At 35.8% G+C, this 23376-nt stretch overlaps 1 protein-coding gene across 2 annotated transcripts in view; it reads right to left on the reverse strand.

The window, feature by feature from the left end:
* Positions 1–23376, reverse strand: part of ALG6 (ALG6 alpha-1,3-glucosyltransferase) — a 52781-nt gene that overhangs the window by 26707 nt on the left and 2698 nt on the right. The window contains exons 2-5 of one of the 2 annotated variants that reach the window (XM_043461098.1): positions 23068–23344; positions 9450–9534; positions 2312–2401; positions 1067–1155 (exon numbers count right to left, since the gene is read on the reverse strand). In XM_043461098.1, the coding sequence (XP_043317033.1) occupies positions 1067–1155; positions 2312–2401; positions 9450–9534; positions 23068–23149 (346 nt within the window). In that variant the 5' untranslated portion in view covers positions 23150–23344. Of the gene's footprint in view, positions 1–1066; positions 1156–2311; positions 2402–2897; positions 3320–9449; positions 9535–23067; positions 23345–23376 lie in introns of those variants that run through there. The other variant, XM_043461099.1, reaches the window with a different exon arrangement.

The raw sequence follows: 23376 nt of genomic DNA on the forward strand, positions 1-23376 counted from the left end.
AAACCCATAAAAGCCTAAGTCTTGTAAAGGTTTTTAAAAAATGTAGTCTTATTACTTTCAAATCTTAGCATACAATAAATGCTCAATAAACATTTGTTATAAAGATTAATATAGCAACACTACACAGCAATACAATGTATGATATACAACTGTTGTTGTTTAATTACAGTCATGTCCAACTCTTTTACAACCCCATGGACTGTAGTCCACCAGGCTCCTCTGTCCATGGGATTTCCCAGGCAAGAATACTGAAGTGGGTTGCCACTTCCTTCTCCAAGGGATCGTCCCAACCCAACGACTGAACCTGAATTTCCTGCATTGGCAGGTGGGCTGTTTACCTCTGAGCCAGTAGGGAAGCCCATACAACTGTACTTTACTTTAAAAGTGAAAGGGGGGGACTTCCCTGGTGGTCCAGTGGCTAAGACTCTGAGCTCCCAATGCAGGGGGCCTGGGTTCGATTCCTGGTCAGGGAACTAGCTCCCATATGCCACAACTAAGGCCCAGCACAACCAAATAAATATTTTAAAAAAAAATAAAAAATAAAAGTGAAAGGGATTTATCAAAGCAAAGACCTAAACAATTAAAACTTTAATTCAGAGCTAGCCAACTTCAGGTGAGCTATTAATATTACCCTCACTTTACTGGGTCTCAGTTTCTCAGCTTAAGAATAACAACAGTATTTTACCTCATCTGGATGTCCATATTATTAAATGCAATAATAACAAATGTAAAGCACCCAGAATTATTCATTTCTACTTTTTTGTTTTAGTTTACATACACATTTGCTCAAACAGTATACATATATATGCATATGTATAGTTGACTGATTGATTTTTGCTCAGTTGTGTCCGACTCTTTGTGACCCCGTGGACTGTAGCCTACCAGGCTCCTCTGTTCATGGGATTCTCCAGGCAAGAATACTGGAGTGGGTTGCCATTTCCTTCTCCAGGGGGTCTTATGTATAGTTACACAACTGTAAAAGTCAGTAAGGACAATAATAGAACCTATCATCAGTTCAAAAAAATGTTTAATCCAATTTTACATTCAATATCTATTGCTCTTTTACCTGTTGCACGCATGAAGAGCTTATGTGCCCGACTCTCATATCCACGTGATGTATGGAGAGCAATCCAGTCTGGATTTATAAACTTTGCCCTGCAAATCAAAGCATATATACATGCACTTTATTCCCCATCGCTTTTAGCAATAAGGACACCTGAGGACATATGAATCTATGTTGAAAAGTGGCCATTGCTTTTATAAAGCAATAGAGTTAAGGCTTAACTCTTTGTACTTAACCATGTGAAACTGACTAAAGCTAAAAATCTGAATCCACCCTACCGTGCTCACCTTCCAACAAACTCATGTAACATTTTAACTAAAAGTCCTACCTTCATGATACTTTCAATGTGAAAACAATCTAATGTGTCACCTTTTGTTTACTAAACATGTACTTGGTAAACAGCAATATACTAGGACTGAGGATCACAGCTTTATAATTTATCAGCTTTTCAGTTATCATAATAGGCTATAATAAATAGCTGTTAATCATAAATCATTGCATAAAATTGAACATAAGTATTAAAGATAAATTAACTTTTCAATCGTACTACATTATCCAGAACACTGAAAAGTACAACTAGTTATCATGAAGTTTGGAGACATATTTTTTGTCCAGGAAGCTAATTTTTTAAAAATATGAAACAGTAAAATAAATAAGTTCAGAAGATACTGTGAGGAAGTTCCTCGAATTTCTACTGACACATTGCAGTTCTGAAATGGAATACCACTACAGAGTAGAACTGGGTCTCTACTATACAGAAGTGCCTTATCATCTATAAACCATTCTATGTCTGTAAAAGAAGGAATTCCAATCCTATCTTAAATCATAAGTGAAACACTACTACTTCTAGAACTAGAAGTACTGTAGTACTTGACTGGTTAATCACAATACCATTTAGACCTTTATTTTTCATTTACTTTGGGCCATTCCAGGAAAAAAGCTTTCCCATGCACAACTAACCGTATTAGATATATTTCTCAGTCAACCATGCATAATTGGTAACTTTTCTACTTCAAAACAAAGCTAGACTTTTTGCATCTTTTTCTAGCCTTTCCACCAAAAAGATTACGCAAATATTAAAACTCTGATAGTTAACTTTCCTACAAACCAATTATAAAGGCATGGTGCTCTACAAACCATAATACAATAACAGCTACAAACGATCTCTCCTCTAATCAACAAACTGTTCCTTACTACATCTGCTAAGGGCATAGATATGTAGAGTTATGTAAAGGAAGAAAAACTTACACATATGCACATAAAAAACTATGATAAGCTGTAAGAGGTGGATAGTCCAATCCCCAATACTGTAAATTGTTATCACTGCTGTTAAAATACCTGGGGAAGAAAGGAAAAAAAAGCACCACTCCATCAATCAATATTCAAGAAATAGACTTGTATTTAATATATCATGTCATTTAACTTAACATGAAAAAACATATAAGGTAAAAAAAAATCATCTAAATTTTTTCTTTTCCTCTTTTCAAAAAATTTTTGTGAACTCACAATTAAAGTTGTTAATGAGTAGTGTGACTAAATTATTATCTAAACCAAAGTACTTTTAAGAGTGAAAGAGGAAGCTATTAATAATTAAGCCATAACACTACAGGTAAACCAAGATTGTCACAGGCAAATTGGAACTTGTTGTCATTCTACTATTAGTAAACTTAAACAATGACTAATACTTATACAAAAGAAAATAAGCAACAAAAAAGAGAATTTGCTTCTGACAGCCTAAAAATTACAGAAATAATGTGAAATCACAATTTTAAAAAGTAAAAAATTAATGTTAAAACCATGTAAAGATTTGGTTTGCAAAGAAAGAAATACTTACTGCATGAAACAGGTAGACTTATCAATACCACTTTGAACACAATTCAACCAACATTTAATGAGAGCCTATTACATGCAAAATTCTGTGAATTAAGGAAAAACACTATATGTAAAATTCATAAATTAACAGGCTCTTCCAGTTGGTTAGAACAGGAAGAAACTACATATAAATACTGTGACTCAAGAAATGAAAATTTACATAGACTACATAGACTATAATAAATTTACATAGACTCCTTAACTATAATCTTTATAACTAGACAGCTTCTTCTATCCAATTAATTATCTCAATCATTAGAAGAATTTATAATAATGGACACCAAACTATATACAACATAAATAACCACTATCCCTAAGCCTGTTTCAGTCAGTTCAGTCACTCAGTCGTGTCCAACTCTTTGCGACCCCATGGACTGCAGCACGCCAGGCCTCCCTGTCCATCGACAACTCCCGGAGTTTATGCAAACTCGTGTCCATTGAGTCAGTGATGCCTTCCAGCCATCTCATCCTCTGTCGTCCCCTTCTCCTCCCGCCTTCAATCTTTCCCAGCATCAGGGTCTTTTCTAATGAGTCAGTTATTCGCCTCAGGTGGCCAAAGTATTGTTTGGAGTTTCAGCCTCAACATCAGTCCTTCCAATGAATATTCAGGGCTGATTTCCTTTAGGATGGACTGGCTGGATCTCCTTGCAGTCCGAGGGACTCTCAAGAGTCTTTTCCAACACCACAGTTCAAAAGCATCATTTCTTTGGCGCTCAGCTTTCTTCACAGTCCAACTCTCACATCCATACATGACCACTGGAAAAACCATAGCTTTGACTAGCCAGACCTTTGTTGGCAAAGTAATGTCTCTGCTTTTTAATATGCTGTCTAGTTTGGTCATAACTGTTCTTTCAAGGAGCAAGCGTCTTTTAATTTCATGGCTGCAGTCACTCTGCAGTGATTTTGGAGCCCCCAAAAATAAAGTCTGTCACTGTTTCCCCATCTATTTCCCATGAAGTGATGGGACCAGATGCCACGATCTTAGTTTTCTGAATGTTCAGCTTTAAGCCAACTTTTTGACTCTCCTCTTTCACTTTCATCAAGAGGCTCTTTAGTTCTTCTTTACTTTCTGCCATAAGGGTGGTGTCATCTGTATATCTGAGGTTATTGATATTTCTCCCAGCAATCTTGATTCCAGCTTGTGCTTCATCCAGCCCAGCATTTCTCATGATGTACTCTGCATATAAGTTAAATAAGCAGGGTGACAATACACAGCCTTGACATACTCCTTTCCCTATTTGGAACCAGTCTGTCGTTACATGTCCGGTTCTAACTGTTGCTTCCTGACCTGCATACAGATTTCTCAAGAGGCAGGTCAGGTGGTCTAGTATTCCCATCTCTTTAAGAATTTTCCATAGTTTGTTGTGGTCCACACAATCAAAGGCTTTGGCATAGTCAATAAAGCAGAAGTAGATGTTTTTCTGGAACTCTCTTGCTTTTTCAATGATCCAATAGGTGTTGGCAATTTGATCTCTGTAGGGCCACCCAAGACGGACGGGTCATGGTGGAGAGTTCTGACAAAACGTGGTCCGCTGGAGAAGGGAATAGCAAATCACTTCAGTAGTCTTGCCTTGAGAACCCCATGAACAGTATGAAAAAAAAAAAAAAAAAAAAAAAAAAAAAAAGCCTGTTTCAAATGGGTCACAATTTTTTGACATCACAGTCCCTTACTCTGAGACTGAAGAAAAAATTTTTAAGTTGGCATTTATCATGATCCAGTTAATTAACCTACTACAGTTGACCCTGAACAACATATGGATTAGGGGCACTGACTCTCCATGAAGTTGAAAATCCAAGTATAATTTACAGTCAGCTATCTCTCTCCAAGATTTCTCTGGATCTAGGTTCCACAACCTTGGATTCAACCAACCATGGATTCTGTAGTACAGTATTTACTATTGAAAGAAATCCATGTATAAACAGATCTGCACAGTTCAAACCCATGTTGTTCAAGGATCAACTGGATTCATCTTCAAAAAGTCTACTTTTCTTAGTGTCTGATACACAATATGTAGGTTTGTATGTAGGGAATGAGGATTAATAAAATGATCAAGGCATGCTAGGCAGCCATGGGCACAGTACAGCATGGTACCATCTGGAGACAATTATCTACCCCAGCAGCAACATCCATGTGAACAATCCTGGGTTTCTATCTGGCTGGAACTCAAAACCAACATACAATGAACCCAAGAAACTCCATGTAAGTTGGAGTCCTTTTCAACAGCTTGAAACTGGGAAGCCGGGCCAGGCCAATAGTGGAGACCAGAGGACCCACTTCTCTAAAGAGGGTCACCTGAACACAGGTACCAAACTGTGTTATTTTCAAATTCACGTAATGACAGGGTGCATTAGCACAAGGTTTTATTGTATTTACCCCACAGAGTTGTTGAAGGACTAAATTAAACATGTAAAACTGTTAGACAACTGCCTGACACAAAGTGAGTGTCCAATAGTAGTTCTAATTGGTCATTAGCTACAAAACCACTGGGATGGATACAGTAGTGGAAAAGCATCAAGTAATTCAAAAATCACATTTTGAACAATACAATTTGATTTGTTTTTCAGCTTCTTCTAAGGCAAAAGCTATTTTTCATTTAGTTTAACATTGAGATCCACTGGAGATAACAAAGGAGGCATGGATGGTAAGCATGCAAAGATACACTAACAGTAAAACCACTGGTTGGACTGGGAAGAAGGAATAGAGCTAACAACTGTGCTACTTATCTTTATGGAAATGCATAAGGAAGAAGAGAGAAATTCATGGAAGAAGATAGCTTAAAAGTGTTTCAAGTAAAGCTTCAAAATCTACCTGTAGAAACAAAGCAAATAGTTAATTCTCCTGCTTTATGTGTCTTAGATCCACCTGAAAAGTTGGATAAATACCATTGGAATGTCCTTTCCCACCAAATTCCCATGTAATCTCAGTAGATGTTTTATCAGAAAAAAAACTAGCTGCCACAACAAACTACAAAATTAGTCCAAGTGTGTTATCATTAACTTCAAAATGTAATTTTTTCTAATACATCATGGATATTTTTGCTTTGTACAAAAATATATTCTATTTTAAAACAGTTCCAAACTTAAAGAATTTTCAAGAACAGTTCAAAGAATGTCTATATATCAAATGTTTAAACACCTTAAGAAAAATTCAAAGATAAGAACAGAAAGAAATTTATTTTATACATACACACACACACCAAAACAAATGATTAAAATGCAGAATACTATTATACACTGCCAAATACTACGGCAGACAGACTTTAAAGTCATCCCTATGAACCCATCTCCTGGTATTCCTGCCATGCGTGTGTACAATCAATTCTCTCCCCTTGAGTGTGGATAAGACATGTGACTTGCTAATAAACAACAAGTACAAAAAAAGTGATAGGACAATCATTCTTATGCTTATGTTTTACATATATGTAAGATTCCATCTTGCTGGCTAAGCTACAGAGTACTCCCTTTCACTGACTTGGAAGAAGAAAACTGTCACATTTCAGTAAATGGGCATAATGGAGAAGCCACACAGCAAGAAACTGCAGGGAGACTCCAGAAGATAAAGGCAGCTTCCAAGAAACCAAAGCCCTTAGTTTTATAACTGCAAAGAAATTAATTCTGCCAATAACTTGAGGGAACTTGGAAATGGTTCTTTCCCCAGCTGTGCCTCAGATAAGACTGCAGTCTCAGATGACAACTGGATTGCACCCTCCAGAGACTCTGATCATAATACTGAAATAAGCTGTCCCTGGACTTCCATAATAAATGTGTGTTTTGGATTTCCCTGGAGGTACAGTAGTTAAGAATCCTCCTGTCAATGGAGGGGACACAGGTTCGATCCCTGGTCCAAGAAGATTCCACATGCTGTGGGGCAATTGAGCCTGTGAACCACAACTACTGAAGCCTGCGCACCTAGAGCCCACGTTCCTCAACAAGAGAAATCACAGCAATGAGAAGCTTAGCACCACAACTGGGCAGTAGCTCCCACTCGCCACAACTAGAGAAAGCCCAGGCACAGCAATGAGGAACCCAGGGCAGCCGAAAATAAAAAATAAATGTGTGTTTAAGTAATTACTAGTTTTGTGGTCATTTGTTACACAGCAGAGAAAGTTAATGTAATTTTTTATCTTAAAATCACACAAATCATTACAAAAAAGATCAGCAGTTCATCAGTAACATGGGAGAAATATACAAATATGCAAATTTTAGAAAAATTTGATGATCAGTAAATACACCAGGGGCTTCCCAGGTTAACACAATGGCAAAGAATCTGCCTGTCAATGCAGAGACACAAGAGACGTGGGTTTGATCCCTGGGTTGGGAAGATCCCCTGGAGCAGGAAATGGCAACCCACTCCAGTATTCCTGCCTGGAAAATTCCATGAACAGATGAGCCTGGTGGGCTATAGTCCACGGGGTCACAAAGAGTCAGACACAAAGGAAACTCAACATCACAAGTACTCAAGGAAATGGAAATTTTAGAAGTCTGGTGTTATTATTGGTAAGAGTAAGAGATATGCTGGTATTGGTATCCATTATAACTGGCTACTTTAGAGATTCCACTTCTAGGAATCTACCTAGAAAAAACATGTACACATGCATATAGGAGAAATGTACTTTAATTAATCATTCCCCTACCAAAATATATTTAGGCTTCTCATAGTTATAACAATGCTGAAATAAACAGTGATTCCCACAATTCCTCACTTATAAAACTGTGATGTTGTTTTAAAAAGCAACATACTCAGGGTAGGTGGACCCTTCTCCTACCCCAGGTGATAAACCATGCCTGCACTGAGCCAGGCATTTCTATTAATGATTGCTTTAAGGGTGGAAAAGATTTTGCTCCACAACAAAAAGAGACATAAAGAATAAAGATATTCCTATTATTCCTGCCTGGTTGTACAAAGTCACAGTGCTGGTAGCCTTGGCAGCCATGTGATCTTGGGGTTTATAAAAATTATAAAAATTGTCATTTAAAGAAAAAAGTTGTTTTCCTCTATAACTTTCAACTATGTATAATGAAATGGAATAAATCAAGTTTTAAAATTTAGAATTATAAAACTGACATTTTAAAACTTTACCTGATAGATTCTGATTTCATATTTCAGACAACTATATCACTTGAAAGTTTTGACTATAACTTTCTAGATGAAGACAGAAAGACTTCACACTTGGAAAAGTGAAGTTAAAAAAATAATAAACCATTCTTCAGTCACATTACTAGGTAACAAAAATGGCAAACTAATAAAATTTGACAAAATTAGACAATTCAAAATATTAGAAATGTTATTTCCAATACAGATTTATATCCACTTTTGAAAATAGTGAACCTGTCCCAAGTATATATTTTCTGTTTTGTAAACTGTGCCATTGAGATATATCTTTTTCAATGATAGTCATTAGGAATGATTTAACAATAAACTTCAAACTACAAAAAAAAAGAAATCACACCATTTAAGCATTGGAACCTGGTGCTTTCACTGCCATGGCCTCTGATTCAATCCCTGCCCAGGGAACTAAGATCCTACAAGCTGTGCAGTGAGGTCAAAAATAACCAAAAAACAAATATGCACACATCTATCAAAAAAAAAAAAGAATATCAAATATTTAGCTGATCTGTATTATAAATTCTCCAAATTTGGAGTAGATAGAGCCAACCTATTAATAGAGAGTTCAATGTGCAGTTCTTATATATAACTCTCTTTCATAAGGAGTTAAATAAAAGCAGTGACTAAAGCAATCAAGAGAATGATATAAACAGTCTGTATAACCAGGTTTAATCAAATAATCTACCAGGCACATAATAAGTAAAAAAGAATACTGTCATCAATCATCAGAACATGTTCAACAAAAATGGCAATGCCCGGATTTTTTGAAGACATAACTACAGCTAACATTTATTGAGAGCTCATTACACTTCAGGTACTGGTGTAAGTGCTTTAAGTGAATCATTTTATTCAATCTTCACAATAACCCAGTGAAATATGTATTCTATTATTCTATTCTATGAGTGATAAAACTGTGGCAGAGACAGTTAAATAACTTGCCAAAGCTCACACTGCCAGTAAAGAATACAGTCTCCATCTGAACACTAATACACACACATACACAGGCAGTCTGACTCGAACATCTACACTCTTCATCACTAAGCTACTGCCTTTTTACATCTCATACGTTCCTAACAAAGAAACTTTGAGAAACCACCAAAAGAAATATTCTTAGTCCATAAACTTTCACAGTTTATATCCTGAGGAGCTTTCATGGCATACAGTGTCCTATCCTTAAAGTTCTAGTTTAGTATCATATTCCAGCTGGTAGCTGAGTATATGGTAACTTTCAGGAGGATAAAATTTCAAAATGAGCTGACAATATACAGGGTAACATATGTGACTTCAATAAATAGGAAGAGAGGATGCTAAAGATGAAGAAACAGTGTATTTTCCTTTTAAGTAACTTCAAATAATCTACATTAACTGACTGATAAAACAATAAAATCAAGTTAAAATTATCCATACCATTGTCTGATGGGTAAATTAAAAGTAATCTCTTGCCAGTGTCTCTGGGCTTCATAATCACCAAACATAGGGGGCTTTCCAGCACCTAAAATAATAAGGAAAAAAAAAGCAAAATAAATTTATACTTTATTTATCATTGTCTTACGGCAATCACATTCAAGGAATGAGGAAGGGCAGATACTGAGGTGACAACTGGGATAATGTTAGGGGAGCGCATGAAGCTGAGTGGGGACCAGTAGATGTTCACTGCAGGGCACTCACCGTGTGAGCGCCACTGCCTTCCTCCGCCCTAATAAACAAGACAGAACTTCCTGTCCCACTGTCAGCTACATAAGCTCTTTAAATTAGCATTTTCTGTTTAAAAGAAAGCCAATTTTTGTTTATTTTCAACTCCCCTCCCCACTATTTAGAGTATATAAGTACCTCCCTTAACACAATCAATATAAATTTCCCAAAGTTGCATGTAAATTGGAATTTTGTTAACTCCACTTCACTGACTCAGTATTTTTCTTAAATGGCAAAAAATTCTATAAAGCAAAGAATCTTAAAATATATATATATACTTTAGTATATATAGTATACTTTAGTATACTAGTGACTTTATTTCCTCATGAAAATTTTCTAAACTATAAAGATAGTACAGATGGAAGAAAAGGACACAGAAGTGACTTCAAAGGTCAGAGATGAGGTCTGAATTCTAGCCCTGCTAGCACACTGAGTGACACTGTGACCCTGAGCAAATGACCTTCGCTCTCTCAGCCTCAGCACATTAAAAACAGAATCAATACTATCACACCTAAAGGACTGTTGGAATAAAGAAGATAATGAACATCAAATGCTCTGTGTAGTACCTGGTACACATAAACACTCAATAAATATTAACACTAACTAAGTTTCTTTTTTTTTGGCCATGCCATGCAGCATGTTGGATCTTAGTTCTCTGACCAGGGATGGAACCCGCACCCTATGCACTAGAAGCACCCAGTCTTGACCACTAGACCACCAGGGGAAATCCTTTCCTTGGCTTTTAATTAACTAGTTGATAATACTAATCACAAGATATCCAAGTTTATTTTTACTTCATGAGAAACACTGTAAACTATACTGTCCAATAAGTATCATAAAACAATTGTAATAACATATGTTTATATTTTACAAAGAGCTTTTACAAACTAACTATAAATAACTTAAGGTCAAGTATAGAACCAAAAACCAAAGACATTGATTAGGTCAGGGTTTGATGTCAAATGAATTATATTAAAAACTGCCAGTTTATAGTTTACTTCTAAATTGCAAATAAGGGATAGTGGATCTTTAATAACTAACAATAGACAGGGTCTACCACATGCCAAATACAACAATGAAGTAGGGATTATTATCATCCCCAGTTTATAGCTGGCAAACTGGAAACAAGGGTCACCGAGGTAATGAGTAGCAGAGTCTGGACTGGAACCCAGGCAGACCGGCTCCGTAATTTTTTTCCTAGCTCCTACTGTGTATTGCCTCACAACTTGGTTAAGTTGTTGCCTCAACAACTAGGTTGTTAACCTTAAATCATTTTACATGACCTAAAGGTAATTCCACTTAGTAAATAGCAAACAACCACTATTTAGCTAGCAGTTGATTACAAAATTTTGTGAGAAAGCCCGAATAGGTACAGTACAGACAAAGATTCTCAATCAGCAAGGAAAAAAATCACATGTAGTCATACATTCATTAATCCATTGGAAGGTGTACCACATTGGTGAATGACATATTATCACTTTTTACTCTAACCCAGATGTTCTCTAGATTTGAAACACAACATTAAGTAGATTTTTTGCATTTTAATAGCCGTATTATACCACTATTCCCTAAATGCTAGCATCTCCACCAAGGAGATACACCCTATGTGAGATAATCATGGGGAAAGCAGATTAACATCTCCAAAGAGTATACACATGAGTGACTGCCACGAAGAATTGCCCATAGTACAGACATATGGATACACACACAAAAACCTACCCCTGTCTCTCTCTTGGAAAGTACTATGTCTTGTTCATTTTTGCTTTCTCAGAATGTAATTGCACCTAGCAGATTCTCTGTGAATGATGATGTAGCAAGGATGTCAATATTATCAATATGATATAACAAGGATTTTAAGTTAAAAAAGATCTGAATTTTTGAGTCTCTGGTTTTCCACTTACTAAACGTGCAACGCTAAGCAGTCTGTGACGGCAGACCAATAATTTTGCCAAGGCTACTTTAACACAACGCCCATGTATTGGTTCCTGCCTCAAAACATCTTTCAGTTACAATCTGACACTTTGAAATTCCAAGCCTCTGTTCATGCTGCTTACTCCCTCTCCCTATTCATATAAACTCTTGTATCAACTCACATCCAACGTTTAGCAACCATCTCAACTGCCAAATTCGCCACAAAACCTTCCTTTATAAATTAAAAGCATGCTGATCATTAATTATTGACTTCTCAGAAGGGCAAACTATAGACATCATACTTATATAGATATATAATATGGTTAGATAGCATCACTGACTCAATAGACATGAATCTGAGCAAACTCCAGGACAGAGTAAAGGACAGGGAAGCCTGGTGTGCTGCAGTCCTTGGGGTCGCAGAGTTGGACATGATTTGGTGACTGAACAACAACAATATATTTTAAGCATTACTCATCAAACCTCTATATTATTATTTTATTATTCAAACAAGTGGTGAAATACTTATTTTCCTTACATGAGGCCAGGGATTCTCAGTGTGATTACAGAAAAGAATTATTAGCAACTTCAGTAGTGAAAACATTTTTAAGTACTTAAGAGCAAAATAAAGTGCCAAGAACTTTAGATGTAACTCATTTGATCCTCAACCTATGATTTTATCAGCATTTTACTGATGAGGAGACTAAAACTCTGAAATTTAAATAACTTGTGCAGCGTCACACAGTCAGTAAGACACAGTAACACTCAAACTCATGGCCGTTTAATCTCAGTGCCTGAGTCCTTGTCAAAGAATAAATGATTTGAATACATATAAAATCATGACTTGAGTAAGAAATAGAAGACAAGAGACATTACAAAAAATAAACACCAAACGAAGTCTATCAATTGTTTAGTGAATTAAAAACCTGTTACCACAGTATCTCAAAGCAGTATCTCCTTTTGTTTAACGAACAGCATATTAAAAAAGCAGAAATCAAAATAGGTAAGTAAAGCAGGTTTTTAAAAACGAAAAAAATTGACTTCTCATGATATTTATGTTTTCAGTATCATATATTTTGTCACATGATTATACTATTTTCTAATAGCGACCCAAGTGAGAATTTTAGCCAATGGACACAGAATGTGCTTTTTCCAGAGTTCAAAGGAAACATATTTTGAGACATACAGTATATACTTTCAATTAAAACTTGCTCCGTTAACTGAACAGAATGGGAAATTAACCTACAATTTTTTAAAAAGAGGAAAATAATTCCCCAATGAATTAATTGCATCCTTGCATGTGCATTTTACAGATGTACGTATGTACGCTGGTGGGTATGTTTCTCTTTTTAAGCATACAGCTACTGTCTATGGGAAGATAGGAATTGATATTTATTGTTTCTTTTGTTTTTCTTTGTTTTTTGGTCTACTGGGATAATAAAAGTCATACAGCACCTTAAGTAATTTTCTATACCTGAAAAAATCCAACTATCTAGATTTTCTTAAATTGCTCTAGACTTGTGGTCAATGTGGAGGAATTTATTACCATTCTCTAACAAATAGAAGAATGGATAATGACTCTCTTTAGGGTTGAGAAACAAGTTTCTATCCAGAGTCTGACCTACTTCAATAAATTCAGCTGACACTGGCTATGAAATTAGTACTTAAGTTTTTAAAACTGCTAAAGTGCCCTTAAAGCAACCCAGAAGGACAACCCAACTGCACCTAAGGGAGCTTCACTTGGGAAGGGCAAAAAGGATTCCTTCTACTGTGATTAATTCTACAAATTCATTTACATGAGATTCAGAATTACATAAAGAAAACATATTAATGTACATTTACAAAGCTCCAATTTTGTCTCATTCTTAGGAAAATGAGCTTAAGCGCCATTTAAATGTTTGTTTTATTAATTGCTGAATTGTTCAGAATTATGTTAGAATTTAAAAAACAAGTAGTTTCTTTGATAACAATATGTACTAATTGCCTTTACATTGAAATTTTAAATATTCTAAGAGAAGAGAATACGGCTAAAATTTTCCCTAATAATTCCCCTTTTATATGCTCCCAGTAAGTGAGAAGAAACATTACAAATAACAATGGGTAAGCAGAGAGAAACTATACAGTATGTGCATCTCCAAAGAAGAAATAATGGACTAATACTAAGCAAGCTCACCTGAGCTTCCTCACTCCAGTGTTTCCTAATTACGATCTTAAGCAAAACGAAAAGCAAACTAAAATAAGCATGTTAAAAGCAAACTATAATCAAAAAAGTATTTCAATTATAGAAGGAAAAGTAATCCTCCCAATCTCCTATGATACAGAAGTTTGTCACATGCGAATGGTGTTAACACTCTTTACCACAGAGTTGGGAACTCTGACAGAATAACCATTTTGGCATTTCTATTTTTCTCATCTGAAAAATGATAAAAAAAAAAAATGTAACAACCACCTACAAAAGATGCTACAAATATTTCCATGTACAGTAACAATACTCTTCTTACAGAGTAATCCAAAAGTACTCTTGTCCTGTTGACTTTCTTAGAAGACAGCTGAAGAGGAAGGTTTAACTTTTTTTGAAGTATAGTTGATTTACAATGTTGTGTTAGTTTCAGGTGTACAACAAAGAGATTCAGTTAAACATACATGTATATCTATTTTTTCAGATTCTTTTCCCTTATAGATTATTCAAGATATTGAATATAATTTCCTGTGCTATAAAGTATGTCCTTATTGATTATCTATTTTATATATAGTAGTATATATATGTTATTCCCAATCTTTTGAGTATCCCTCCCACCCTTTCCCCTTTGGTAACTGTAAATTTGTTTTCTGTGTCTGCAAGTCTGAGTTTTTAAATAAGTTCATTTTGATTCCACATATATATGATATCACATGATATTTGTCTTACATATTTCCAAAGACAACTTTTAATTGGGTTTTTCCTTAGCCCTCCATAACCCATTCCAGCTACCAAGTAACTCCCTCCTTCCATTCACTAACAAAGTTCCTAAAAGCTGCTAAGTCTACTTATTAATTCCCACTTAGTCATTTATGGTCTGATAATTAGGAGGCTCACAATGGCCTCCTAGTGATCCTCTATTTTAAATTTTCATTCTATTTGACATGTCAAGAATTTGACAGTTAGCTAGTCCTTATTTCTTAAAATTCCCTGATTTCCTGGCTTCCAGGATAGTAACTCCTCTAGGCTCTAATCCTACATCGTTTCTTCTCAGTCACCCTTAATCATTCCCCCCTTCTCCACGGTTAAATCTGTTTTCTCAGTGGTTAAATCTGTTTTCACAATACACACACTCCCAACTCTGTGGCTTCAACCATCATCTGTATCAACCTTTTGTAAACATCAAAATAACCTGTGGTTCTTTAAAAAATCCAGATGAAACTAGTTTCCTGCAACATGGAAGACATAGAAAGTCAGAAAAGCACCTTAAGTACAGGAAAAGTACATATTTTTTAAGTATTTATTTTATATGTTATACATATACAATTTTAATGTATGGCTGAATTAGCAGCAAAATAAGAGAATTCTTTAGAGTCCAGAAACAAACAAACAAATAAAAAGGTAGACCCAGAAGAGTAAGCATTTGTCCTGAGGGTATCCAAAGATCTTTAAGTGGCTGCTACACAAGGTACTGACCAGCTCAATACCATGAGTAAGGAGGCAAAGCTTTGTATTTGAACAGACAGGAATTCAGTGTCAGAAAAAATCTCTACTAGGGTAAGCACAAAACCTTTGACGAGATGGTGAAGATAATATTTATCTATAGGTTGGCTCTCAGTAGTACATGAAAAAAGAGGCCTCCCCAAAATTCCTAACCACATGCCAACACTCACCCTGTTTGGGACCTGAATTCATGTGAAGTATATGCTAAAGAAATCTTGAGATGAGAATCTGGTCTGACTTTTGTTAAATGTGCCCAGGTACCTGGCAGGAGGCAACACAAACCCTCTGTGAAAAAATACACAGTAAACTCAGGCCTCAAAGAATTTCCACAAGATATAAGTACTAGGTAATATGAGCTCACAATTTTAAAAAATCACTAACCTCATGAAGAAACAAAATACTGTGAACAAGACTCATCAGAAACAAACTATGAAATCAGATGTCAGATATCAGAATTTTCTGATAGGTAATATAAAATAAGCATGGTTAGTATATTTAAAGACAAAACAGAACACACTGAGAGTATGCTGAAGAACAAGAGATGATCAGAAAGATCAAGAAGATCCAAATAGGAAACAAGCAGAAGTTGTGGAAATTAAAAACATAATAGCTGAAATCTGAAAACTCAATAGACAAGTAAAAAAACAGATCAAACACAATTAGAAAAGTAATGAACAGGAAGACAGATCTGATGATTGTAAAGAAAGCAGTATGAAGAAACTATCAGATGCAAAATAAAAGCAATTATAAAGTAGAGGAAAGAATGAAAAGACCCAACATATATCTAATAAGACTTTGCACAAGGAGATTAGAAATGAGAGAGAAGTAGTATTTGAAGAGATAACAAAATTATTCTCTGTTATACCACCTACACTTGGCACAGAGTGTCCAACACATATCTGTTGAAGGATTAAAAAAACAAAGATACAACCTATTTCTACCAGAGTTCTACAAGAAAGAAAAAGAATGAGAAGGGACAATGGCTGAGCGTTTTCTAAAGAAACAGAAGGTACCACTCCCTAGAGACAGAAATCAAAAATCCTAAGAGGATAAATTTTTTAATATTCACATGGAGATATACCACAGTGCAACTGCAGCAAGAGAGAAAAGATATCATCAACTAAGGAAAGACAATTAAAATGACAGCTGATGTCTGAACATCAGCAACAGAAACTAGAAAACAATAAAAGAAGATTTTTGAAGTATTGATATTAAGAGAAAATAATCAATACAGAATGCAATACCCATAAAAACTTCACAACAAAGAGAAAAATAAAGGCATTTTCAGTCAAAAATGGAGTTTGCAAACAAATAGATAAATAAATAAATAAAATTTTAAAAAAAAAAAAATGGAGTTTGCCAACAACAGACTCAAACTCTTCCGAAGATGTACTTCAGGAAGAAAGAAAAGGATCTCAAAGAAAGATGTACTATGTAAGATGGACAAAGAAAATGAAGACAAACCTAAGTAAATATTAATTATATAAAACAACAGTGACTAACACCTAAAATCATGAAAGAAATAAAATCTTAGGCAATCATACCATTTTAATTTGAGGCAGGAAGTAAAGATTTGTAACTATAGTTAAAAACGTTTCTAAGGCCCGAGCCTTGTTCAAGACAGCATTACAGATTTTGTTAAGCTAAATATGTATACGAAAAATATCAAGTAAGTTCTGAAAGGACAAAATAAAGTATAGCCTCCAAGTCAGGAAGAGAGACAAAATGGAATTAGGGAGGGGAATTGGTTAGACAGATTTGAATCACAGGGATTCAGAGGTAGAGGGTAAAAAAATAGAAAAAGATATATCAAGCAAAAAATAAGCTAAAGAAAACTAGTAAAGCAGTATTAATTTTAGAGAAAACAGACTTTAAGACAAAAGCATTACTGTAAATAAACAAGGACATGAAAGTGATGTAAAATTCAACTCACAAGGAAAAAAATTCTAAATCACCTAATTATACGGATTCAAAATATTCAAAAGGAAATTGACAAAACTACAAAAAGAAACTGCCACTCTCTCAATAACTTGTAGATCAATTTGGCAAGAATCAGTAAGAATATAAAAAAACTGCATCAAAACAATTGATATTGAGTAAATGGGTATATGCAGATTATTGAACTGGAGAATATATACATATTAAGCACACACACAACATTTCAAAAAATTGATCACATACTAGCCTAAATTTCAACACATTTCAAAGAATTAGTCTCATACATAAAGACTTTCTGTTGTTATTTTCTACTATACAATTAAATTTAAAATAGCAAAGAGATCATTGTTAAAGCCTAAATATTTAAAAATTTTTAAATATACTTTCAAATTATTCATGAGTCAAAGCAGAATCACAATAGAAGATAATAAAAAATATTACCTGTAGGGTGGTACTTGAAAGAAAATGTATAGCCTAAATGACTTAATTAGAAAGAAATGACTGAAACTTAATAAGCTAAAGCATCTGCTGAACAGCAAACGTAAGAATAAAGCCAAGCATACTACAGAGAGGATAAGGAAAGCTCAAATTAATTTTTTGAAAACACTAATAAAATCAATCAATGTCTAGTAAGGCTGATTTTTAAAAATGAATCAACATAAACCATATCTGAAATGAAAAAGGAACCATAACTAGTTATACAGCAAAGATATAAAAGGTAAGAAAACATGGTCATTTATGTCAATACATTTTAATTTTTATTAGCATATAGTTGATTTACCGTGTTGTGTTACTTTCTGTTGTATAGGACAGTGAGTCAGTTATACATATATATATATCCATATATATGTACATATATATAAATACCCACTCTTTTTTAGATTCTTTTTCCATATAGGTTATGACAGAGTATTGAATAGAGTTACCTAAGCTATACAGTAGGTCCTCAATAGTTCTCTCTTTTATATATAGTAGAGTGTATATGTCAACCCCAGTCTCCCAATTTATCCCTCCCCAACAACACATTTTGGTGCTTCCCTGATAGCTCAGTTGGTAAAGAATCCACCTACAATGCAGGAGACCCCAGTTCGATTCCTAGGTCGGGAAGATCCCCTGGAGAAGGAACAGGCTACCCACTCCAGTATTCTTGGGCTTCCCTTGTGGCTCAGCTGGTAAAGAATCACCTGCTATGCGGGAGACCTGAGTTCAATCCCTGGATTGGGAAGATCCCCTGAAAAAGGGAAAGGCTATCCACTCCAGTACTCTGGCTTAGAGAATTCCATGGACTGTTATAGTCCATGGGGTCGCAAAGAATCAGACACGACTGAGCGACTTTCACAATACATTTTAAAACTCAGTTGAAATGGGCAAATTCCTAGAAAAATATAAATTATAAAATAAATCAAGAGCAAACAGAAAGCCCAAATGTTCTATAATCATTAAGGAATTTAAATCACTGAATATTTTCCCACAAAGAGAATTTTAGACCCAAATAATTTTGTTAGCCAAGTTCTAACCAAGCATTTAAACTACAAACAATTCCATGGGACTTCCCTGGTGTTTCCACAGGACTGCGCTTCCACTGCAGAGGGGCACAGGTTCAACCCCTGGTCAGGAAACTAGGATCCTACAAGTCACATGGCACAACCAAAAAAATAATAAATGAATCACAAACAATTTCAATTCTGAATACTATTCCAGATTGTAGGAAAACAGGGTATACTCCCTAATTCATTTTATGTGGCTAACATATCGTTGATAACAAATTTGACAAAGGAATTTCAAAAAGTAAAACTGCAAGCCAATTTTATTTGTGAGCATGGATGATAAAAATGATAAAATCATAAATAATTAATAAGCCGATCTGCAATATACTATTTAAAAAAGTATACTTTTTAAAAAAGGTACTATATCACAAATAGAGTTATGTCAGGAATGCAAGGTTGGTTCAATGCTAGAAAGAACAAAAACATACTCAATGATAAATTAAAAGCACACCTGTTAAAATAAAGAACAAGCTAAAGATGCCTGAATCATTACTTCTAGTCAACACTGTAATAAAGTACTAGAATTAAGAAGACAAGAAAAAGGATAGGGAGTAAAAAAGAGGAAATAAAACTCTAATACACAGACCACTTTTTCTTACACAGAAGTTTCAAAACATGGGCCTCCCTTGTGGCTCAGCAGGTAAAGAATGTGCCTGCAATGTGGGAGGCCTGGCTTTGATCCCCAGGTTGGGAAGACCCCCTGGAGAAGGGAAAGGCTACCCACTCCAGCATTCTGGCTTAGAGAATTCCATGGACTGTATAGTCCACAGGGTCACAAAGAGTCAGACATGACTGAGCAACTTTCACTTCACTTCAAAACATACTTCAGGTAAATTATAATTTTTGGAAGGTTGCCAAATATTAGCAACTCAACCACATTTTCATTCCTCTGGAACAAACATTTAGATAAGCAATTTTTAAAAAGATACCATCTACAATGGGGAGGGAAAAAATATATAAGATATCTAGCAATACACCTAAGAAAAGATGAGTAAAACTTTCATGTAGAAAACTATAAAATTTTGTTGAAAAACATTAAAGATTTAAATAAATGGAGAAATAAACCATCTTAATGAATTAGAAGCCTTACTATGTTAATGATTGCCAATTCACCCAAATTAATCAATGGTATAGTATATAACTCCCAATTAAAATCCAGGAATTTAACAATCTGATTTTTAAAAAAGACATATATGGGTAATTCCCTGATGGTCCAGTGATTAAGACTTGGCACTTTTACTGCTGTGGCTCAGATTCAATACCTGGTATTAGGGAACTAAGACCCCACAGAGCAGAGTCAAAGCACTGACTCTGGAATAAAATATATTTGAGTTCCAGTTGTCATTTATCAGTTGTCTCATTTTACATTTCTAAATTAGAAATAATACCTATCTTCAGTGGTTGTGATATTAAGGAAAGTACTCGATGTCTAGCATTTGGTAAATACTTATAAAATAGTAACTCCTACCTCTATTATTATGATTGTCTCATTTGTCTCTTTATCCAACTTTCTTCCTACAATCATTTTTCATAACAATAATAAAATAGTAAAAAAATAAGTTATTTTTCTAAAACACAGCTAACTACATAGCCAAATCTCCAGCCATGCCTCATTATCCTTTCTTTCCTTCTTTTTATGCTGCTGCTGCTGCTACTAAGTCACTTCAGTTGTCTCCAACTCTGTGTGACCCCATAGACGGCAGCCCACCAGGCTCCCCCATCCCTGGGATTCTCCAGGCAAGAACACTGGAGTGGGTTGCCATTTCCTTCTCCAATGCATGAAAGTGAAAAGTGAAAGTGAAGTTGCTCAATCATGTCCGACTCCTAGCGACCCAGTGGACTGCAGCCTACCAAGCTCCTCCGCCCATGGGATTTTCCAGGCAAGAGTACTGGAGTGGGGTGCCATTGCCTTCTCCCGTCTTTTTATGCTATCTAATACCAAATACTTACAACTATGCTCTCATGCCACCTACCATATCTCTGCACATGTTCTACTGTCTAGAATACGTTCCCCATTTTATTTGCGTAGCAAATTCCAACTTATCTTTCAAACCTTGAATTCATACGCCATCCTGTGAAAAGTTTTCTGCAATGCATCCTGATAATTTTCTATGTTAACACTGAAACTCACATATTTCAACATTTAATTATCACATTGTATTGTGACTCAAAATTCTCTAAGCCAGGCTTCAACACCGTGAACCATGAAATTCCAGATGTTCAAGCTGGTTTTAGAAAAGGCAGAGAAACCAGAGACCAAATTGCCAACATCCGCTGGATCATCGAAAAAGCAAAAGAATTCCAGAAAAACATCTACTTCTGCTTTATTGACTATGCCAAAGCCTTTGACTGTGTGGATCACAATAAACTGGAAAATTCTTAAAGAGATGGGAATACCAGACCGCCTGACCTGCCTCTTGAGAAACCTGTATGCAGGTCAGGAAGCAACAGTTAGAACTGGATATGGAACAACAGACTGGTTCCAAATAGGAAAAGGAGTATGTCAAGGCTGTGTATTGTCACCTTGCTTATTTAACTTATATGCAGAGTACGTCATGAGAAATGATGGGCCGGATGAAGCACAAGCTAGAATCAAGATTGCTGGGAGAAATATCAATAACCTCAGATATGCAGAGGACACCACCCTTATGGCAGAAAGCGAAGAACTAAAGAGCCTCTTGATGAAAGTGAAAGAGGAGAGGAAAAAAGTTGGCTTAAAGCTGAACATTCAGAAAACTAAGATCATGGCATCCGGTCACATCACTTCATGGCAAATAGATGGGGAAACAGTGGAAACAGTGACAGACTTTATTTTGGGGGGCTCCAAAATCACTGCAGATGGTGACTGCAGCCATGAAATTAAAAGACGCTTGCTTCTTGGAAGGAAAGTTTTGACCAACCTAGACAGCATATTAAAAAGCAGAGACATTTCTTTGCCAACAAAGGTCCAGCTAGTCAAGGCTACAGTTTTTTCAGTAGTCATGTATGGATGTGAGAGTTGGACTATAAAGAAAGCTGAATGCCAAAGAATTGATGCTTTTGAACTGTGGTGTTGGCGAAGACTCTTGAGAGTCCCTTGGATTACAAGGAGATCATACCAGTCCATCCTAAAGGAAATCAGTCCTGGGTGTTCATTGGAGGGACTGATGCTGAAGTTGAAACTCCAATACTTTGGCCACCTGATGCAAAGAACTGACTCATCTGAAAAGACCCTGATGTTGCGAAAGACTGAAGGCAGGAGGAGAAGGGGACGACAGAGGATGAGATGGTGTGGATGGTATCACCAACTCAATGGACATGAGTTTGAGTAAACTCTGGGAGTTGGTGATGAACAGGGAGGCCTGGTGTGCTGCAGTCCACTATGGTGTTGCAAAGAGTCAGACACGACTGAGCGACTGAACTGAACTGAACTGACTGTGACTACTTATCTACTAAAATGAAGACCCCTTTAAGTATTAGATATTCACCTTAAATTTCTAGCCCTTAGCATAGTGCCTGGAATAGGAGAGGTATCAAATAAATATTCACAAGGTTAAATTTAATCCCACCCCCAATCACCAGGACCAGACTCCATCAATCTCACCCCCACTCCATTTCTCTCACATCATTCCCAATCTTATTCTCCACTGCTCTCTTCCTTTCAAGGTAGTAATATCCTTCTCTACCCTGAGCTTTCCAGGTGGCATTAGTGGTAAAGAACCTGCCTGCCAGTGCAGGAGACACAACAGATTCGGGTTTGATCCCTGGGTCGGGAAGATCCCCTGGAGGAGGACATGGCAACCTATTCCAGGATCTTTGTCTGAAGAATCCTAAGGACAGAGGAGCCTGGCAGGCTACAGTCTATAGCATAGCAAAGAGGCGGACACAAGTGAAGCAACTTAGCATGCATACACAAGCCTTCTCTACCCTAAACAAACAAAATCCTTCTTTGATTCCGCTCCCCCTTTGAAGTACTAGCTCATTTCTCTCTTCAACAGCTAAGAGATAACTGTTTCTCAATTTGTCATCTTCCCAGTTAGAATACATCTTTCTTTTCTCATATTACAAAGCCTGTGCTTCTATTTAGCTCTTACACAAATTCTATTTATTAGCATTAGACCTTTAAGAGCCTTTTCTTGACTACACTAACATAACCTGAAATTCTTCTCTGTCTTGGTCAGAAAACCATAAACTATTACCAAAAACAAAAAACCTCAAAAAACAGACAAAAGAAAGATTCAAAAAAAATTCACCTATTAAATGAAAAATGTGTTACCTGAGTAAGAATTAAGAGAAACTGTCCACCGTACTGTTAGTCCTAGTAAGACTGCAGCTGTCATCAAGTACCATTTCTCCATATTTTTTCTTCGAATTCAGGAAGAGGGAAAAAATACAGCAATACTAACACAGGAATACTTTTAACATGCAGTGAATCACTTCTTTTCTTGATCAGAGAAATATTATCAATTATTTGGAATTAGGAGTTTGAGAGGATTTTAATTGATGCTTCGTTTCCAGTTAAATATTGATTTTTATCTCTAGGAAGAAGTAGCCTGCAGGGGAAAAAAAAAAAAGATACCAAGAT

This window comes from Cervus canadensis, chromosome 2 (genome assembly GCF_019320065.1).
Source record: "Cervus canadensis isolate Bull #8, Minnesota chromosome 2, ASM1932006v1, whole genome shotgun sequence".
Lineage (NCBI taxonomy): Eukaryota > Metazoa > Chordata > Mammalia > Artiodactyla > Cervidae > Cervus > Cervus canadensis.